Raw genomic sequence first — 6,573 nt, 5'->3', positions numbered from 1 at the left:
ATCGGTATTGTTTGTGTTGCGAATAAGTGCGGACTAACGTGTATTTTATGTGTATTTTAAAGAAAAGTGCGTGTTCTGTGAGTTTTTTTTATGATTTAATTTTATGAGCGTTCCATTACTGTATTATTTAACAACGCTTGCATTCTTATTTGTTTTTCACCGCGGGAACCCTGATTTCAACAAGTGAGTCGTCAAATTGGTCACGCCTGCTCGAATTTTCTTGCATCAGCTTTCTGGAGTTCTGGAATATTCTCGATTCACGCAAGGTAAGATTTAATTAACATTTACCATTTTTCGTAGGCATGGTGCTTTCACCATGGTGATTTTAATTGAAAGAAAACATTCTTTCAATTATTTGGTGGGTTTACAAAATAGCAACTACTTATTCAATCTCCTGAAATCGTTTCCCGTGTACGATTTTAGACTCGTCGTAAGCCTACCGGCTCATCAGAAAGTACTTAGTTCCAGACATCTCTTTGAGATTTGGGATCTGTTGTTCAGGCAAGGAGTGTAAATACTTGGTGCTCTGGGCCATTCATTTACTGTTCTTTTGCTCCTAAATATTCCAGTCCACATTATGTCAGTAGCACAAATTCAATGAGTTCTACATGGCAAATGTGCTTCTTTGGATTGTAGTTCCATTGCTGTGTCAAGTTCATTGTTCTCCGTAACTTTGTGGCTCAATTGAACACTTTCGGATTTTGTCCTCTTGAAAGTCAGTGATTATAAGTATGGGTAATACGCCCTCCAAACGCCCCAGGCCAGAGGAGGACACACCTCCATCGCCCCCAGGTGAAGGACCTTTTAAAAGACTAAGAGGTCTTGCGGACCTTCATAAAAGATCTCAGTGGCGTGTGGCCAGAAAGCTGTTCGGTGTGGAAAGGGATCTGAGTGCTTCGGGCTGTGTTGAAACCAGTGTCTCTCAATGTGATCAAACTCATAGTGTCGGAAGTTCCTCGGTTAGTTCTCTTGGGAATTTAAGGGATAATCAAAGGGTACTCGGCACTCCGGTTCGTAGAGAAACCTGTGTGTCTCAGCATGATCAAACCCATGATGCCGAAAGTGGTTCTGTTAATCCTCTGGTAGAAATAAGTGATCATAGTAAAGTGTGTATGAGTCATTCCTCGCATCATGTTCCTCAGACTAGTGATTGTGGCGGCAGTTCTTCTGCATTAAATGAAAGCACTACCGAGAATGGCAATTCTAGAAATACCAGTCCCCTCTTACCGCATTATAAGGCTTTTCACTACTCAGACTGTGTCTTGCAGAAGGGTTGTGATGGCGGTTCCATGAGTTTCTCTGAAATTGTTACATTATTGGATGATCCCACTATCGATAATGATGTGGATATTTTTGCCTTAATGGATTGGGCTGACAGAAATTATTATCTTCATGATGAGTTCAATCCTGAGCTTTTGTTCTCTGAAGAAGTCTACCAACCAGCGGCAGTCTCTTCTGAGAGTGAGTTGGACCGGATTTTAAATAAATTCAATGATGATGAAGATGATGAGGACTGTAGTGATGATGATGGGGCGGCGACTGATTCTTTGCATGAGAAAGTATCTAAAATTATAAGGACTTGGACTCTAGAGGAAAAAGTTGAGTTCAACAAAGTCGAAAAATTGCTTCAAAGCCTCAAAACAGTCCCAGGTCTATCTGAGTTACCAGCTACTGCTCGTGGATTGATACGCAGTATAAACCCAACAAGTAAAGTGATAGATTTAGATAGCGGAGGTCAGTATTTTCACTTTAGTATTGAAAAATGTCTGTCAGTAATATTGAAAGACATCAAAGGGACTCACATCGAATTGTATATCAACACGGATGGTATATCCCTTTTCAAAAGTTCCCGCTTTGAGCTGTGGCCTATACTTGGGCGCATCAGAAATTTAAAAAAAGTTTCTCACATTGTGTTCCCAATTGGCTTTCATTATCTCAAAGGCAAACCGAAAACCCCTGAATATCTGAACTATTTTGTGGATGAACTAGAAAAATTGGTCAAGGAAGGGCTAAAAGTTGGTGAGGAGTTATTTACCATTAGTGTCAAAGGAGTTTTGTGTGACGCACCAGCCAAAGCCATAGTGCTGGGAATTATAGCATGCAACGGCAAGGGCTCATGTACGCGTTGTCATGTGAAAGGAAAGTGGTCTGCAGAAAGCAATAGGACTTATTTTGATGAAGACAATGCGGCTCCCAGAACCCACGAAGAGTTCTTAAGTCAATCTGACAAGAACTACCACCATTCTGTTACACCGTTGGTGAGAATAACGTCCCTCAGGTTTCCCCAGTCCATAGGCCTTGATTATATGCATCTCATTTTATTGGGAGTGTGCCGCACTTTGATATACCTCTGGATGTTGGGAAAAAAACCCCACCGAATGGGAGCAGCAGGTCGGAGAGAGGCCATTTTTCACTCAAAATTGTTAGCCTCTTGGGCTCCGAAAGAATTTTGTCGGAAACCTCGCTCGTACGATGAATTGAGCTATTTCAAAGCTACTGAGTGGCGGCAGCTGTTATTGTACTCAGGAATGGTGACTTTTAATTATGGTCGTATTTCTGCCTCAAAGTATCAGCATTTTTTGTGCCTGGTTGTGGCAATGAGGATTCTTCTAGATCCTAAGATGATTCTGATTCAAAGCTGGGTTTTGTTTGCACGTGATTTGCTACGTAGATTTGTTCAACAGTTCAGAACAGAATATAATGAGGATTTCATAACCCATAATCTGCACAACCTATTGCATATTTGTGATGACATTTTGGAATTTGGCAGCATTGAAGACAGCTCTGTTTTCCGGTTTGAAAATTTTATGCAGTTCCTGATTCCGCTGGTCAGGAAAGCAAACGGCGTTCTGAAGCAGTTACGGAATCGATTAGAAGAATTGTTCAAAAACGATTTGCTCTTCAAGCAAACAACTCATCATTATTTTGAAAACGCAGAATTTTCCATTCCACATGCTGATGGACCCCTAATAGAAGAAGTGAAGAACCCTCAGTTCAAAAGATTGAAACTCAAATTTTTTGAAGTCACCTGTTCGAAAGGAGACAACTGCTGCACTGTTAAAGGAACCTCGGGAGAAAAAGTGATACTCATTGAAAATTTTTTCAAAGATTCTGTGACAAGCAAAATGAAGGTTGTTGGACGTAAATTTGTTGAAAGACAGAGTTATTTTACCTCCCCCTGTGATAGCTCATTATTAGGAATATACAAAGTTTCATGCTTGTCGGGTCTGAAAGTATGGGCTGTTGAAGATATCATGTGCAAAAACTACCTGATTCCTGCCTCTAAAAATTCATTCGTTGCAGTACCGCTATTAAACTCAGATTTCACTCTGGATTGACTAAATATTTAATTAGGACCACTAGGTATGATATTTTTTTCCTGAACTGCTTCTTTCAATATTAACTTTAAGTGGCTCTCTTGCTGAAGTGTAAACTACTAATACCGCATGCTGCAAAAAACTACTATAATATAAGAGTGTGTGAAGAAGGGCAGCCACTTTTCACGAGTCGTTCTTGCTTCTGAGAAACTCGTTTGATTTTTTCTTGAGAACTTTGTTTCAAGCGCATCTCCTCTCTCCCATCCCACACCAATAACATTTAAATTTCCAAAAGTTGACGCGGTAGAAAAAATTTTGAATGAATTATTTGTCAAGAGGAGAAAAACTTTCATTGTTAAGAGCCTTGGATGCTGTTTTAATTCTCCAACAAGTTTCTATGAAAAAAATCCCATCTGATCATGATTTTATGCTAGCTCAAAATCTAGCTTCAAGAAGCTCTTAGTTGCATTTCTATAGGTTTTTTCTATTTACTGATAACACTGAGTATAGGTTAATTTTTAGTTTCTTGAGTTTTTTCTCCTGATACATTCAATAAAGTTATTGATTTTCTCCTTTTCTGTGTGTTTTAGGAACAATGACCCGATCACCACTTTCTCTCTCCCATGAAGAACCCACCACAAGGTGAGTAAAGAAACAGTAATTTTCCTTTTGTTTTTGTTTATATCTGTTGGAGGCAGTTAGAAAAAAAAAGAAATGGAGAAAAAGCCCTCTTGATGAGAAAATAAAATCAAGAATAGATCTGCTTTTTGAATATAATGCTAAGTGGTGAAACAAGATATTAAGTGAACTGAACTTTTGATTTAAAAAAAAAAAAAAAAAGGAAAAGGAAATCGAGTCCAATACCTACTGCCCGAAGTCAGTTTTTAACTCAACGGCACATTTATTTCACAATGGGCCAGTCGCATGGGTCAGCATTTCGAATATTTTTAAACTCACTTGATGGGAAATTTCACAAGAAAAACAATGGTGCAATCGACAAAGTTCTACGATGCATGTTTTTCATGTCTTCAGAAAATGAATTAAAAAAATTGAGTGCAACTGGCCCATTACTGTGATAAAACAGTAAACAGCTATGAAGCTCTAATTTCCATCGCTGGCCAGTTCCGGACAGCCTAATGAACTGGCCAGCGATAGAACTTAGAGGATCGATTCAGAGAGAGCTGCCTTGAACTGATGAGGGCCAACAGCCTGAAACATGTATCCAAGTGCTCTTCTCTGAATTTTTCCCTTTGCTCCATCTGGTCATCTGCTTCCAGTGACAGCTGTAGTAGAAGCAGAGCTTCATAGCCCTTTACTGTTTTATCACAGTAATTGCGAAATAAATGTGCCGTTGAGTTAAAAACTGGCTTCGGGCAGTATTGGACTCAATTTTTTTTTTTTTTTTTTTTTTTTTTTTTTTTTTAAATAGAGTGTTCAGTTCATTTAAAACGGTGCAGGTAAGCAACATTGATTCAAGATAGTAAGTAAAATTTATATCATGAATTCTGCTCTTAAACTGCTTGTGTACTTGTTAAGTAAAAGAAAAGTAATAAAACTCTCACGCACAAATTAAAAGGTTTTTAGAAATACCATGAACCGAACTGCAGCTAATAGGACAAGGCCTATACTACGGCTGCAGACGGCGAAACGCATTGCTAGATGTTAGGTTTTCTGATCCGGATGATGACTTTTTACTGTAGTGTACCTTGCTATCATGCAGTTGACATTGATAGGTTCAATCAATATAATAAATGGAAAGTTTTATACTGATTTCATCAATTGGATTCCTTCAATTTTACGTTGATATATAATGAAGTTGTACTTGTTGTTTTGCAGGTTTTGGAATGTCGTCCTCTTTGCCAATGGAGATCTAGGCATTGCACCCGATATATGGCTCAAGGAGCAGCAAAACTTGTGTGCGTACCCTAGAGTAAATGCGTACACTCTAAATTCTTTGGCAGAAAAATGCGCCCCTCCTAAGAAGGATTGGCCAGAGTACAAAATAAATAAGTTCTACCACAGAAAAATAAGCTCCTTTGATAAGGCAAAAGAGCTCTTTGCCGAAATCGACTCCGAGATAAGTGGGGCCGAAGAATCAGCACCTCCAAAACAGGCTCCTTCTACTTCGACCACAGCAGTTTCTCCCCCCTCCACTTCTCCTTGGGTTGCTACAAACTCTGCTGCAAAGACATCCACCGTTAAAAATCTGACTATCGCAACATCAGGGCCTGCTGCCAAGCCATCCTCCGATGGAAACCCAACTGTCGTTACATCAGTGTCTTCTGCAACGCTCTCCTCCGATGGAAATCCAACTGTCGTTACATCAGTGTCTTCTGCAACGACATCCTCCGATGGAAACCCAACTGTCGTTACATCATTGTCTCCTCCAACGCCATCCTCCACCAGGATTTCTTCTCAAAACACACCAGGGTCTGCTGGATCTTCATCCTCCCCCTAGCGAAATATTACCTTGCGGTGAGCTAACCATCACCTTGCGGCAAGGTATCGGCCTTGCCATCCTCTCCGAGCCCTCGCCGAGCCAGTTCAAGGAACTTAACGACCGGGAATAAAACGTATGACAACACTGTAGACCCAAATCCAGACGCAGGGCTTGAAAAAGGCGACACAGCATCGGGAAATACCCCGTGTTTGGGTACGATTTGGTCTCAACGTTGCATGCATAGTTATTGCCAGTCGTTAAGTTCCACGAACCTACCCGGCGAGGCCTCGGATAGGCTCGGTGAGGGTGGATAGGCCGATACCTTGCCGCAAGGTGATGGTTAGCTCACCGCAAGGTAATATTTACACTAGGGGCCCCCCTGAATTCGACCAACAACATACCAGGTACTTAAGTTAACCACTAATTCTTCTCTTTACTCAGCCAAGCTTACATTTTGAATGTTCCAAGAATGTTTCGAAGGAATGTGGTTACTGATGCTTTTCGTCAGTTAATAGGTAATTTTCTTCACATATGTGAATCAATGCGGCTAGTGCTGCACCGTTTCACATGCTCCATGTGGTCACTTTTTCCAGTGACAGCTGTAGGAGCCCTCCTGTTTTATATTTTATATTTGGAAAAAACATACTCCTTAATAACGAAACGGTTCACACAATTAGTCATATCATTTGTGAAGAAACAGAAGAAAATCAGGAAGATGGCCAGTAGCCGGAATTATAGTTTTGCCAGCGCAGCGCTACGAGAGTGCGGCATTTCGTTTTTTGGGGGTATTTTCCAATCTACCCGTCAATTTCTTCA

At 40.4% G+C, this 6,573-nt stretch overlaps 1 protein-coding gene across 1 annotated transcript; it reads left to right on the top strand.

Annotated features, from left to right (window-relative positions):
• Positions 1-6: 6 nt before the first annotated feature.
• LOC140224014 (uncharacterized) lies at positions 7-5,902 on the top strand. Its single transcript, XM_072296851.1, has 3 exons — positions 7-266; positions 3,908-3,959; positions 5,154-5,902. Exons 2-3 carry the CDS (start codon positions 3,913-3,915, stop codon positions 5,773-5,775), a joined length of 669 nt encoding a protein of 222 aa, XP_072152952.1. The 5' UTR covers positions 7-266; positions 3,908-3,912; the 3' UTR covers positions 5,776-5,902.
• The last annotated feature ends 671 nt before the right edge of the window (positions 5,903-6,573 follow it).

The sequence above is a fragment of the Bemisia tabaci genome, chromosome 2 (genome assembly GCF_918797505.1).
Source record: "Bemisia tabaci chromosome 2, PGI_BMITA_v3".
In the NCBI taxonomy this organism is placed as follows: domain Eukaryota; kingdom Metazoa; phylum Arthropoda; class Insecta; order Hemiptera; family Aleyrodidae; genus Bemisia; species Bemisia tabaci.
The sequence above is the reverse complement of the archived record's forward strand: the minus strand, read 5'-3'. Positions and strand labels throughout refer to the sequence as shown.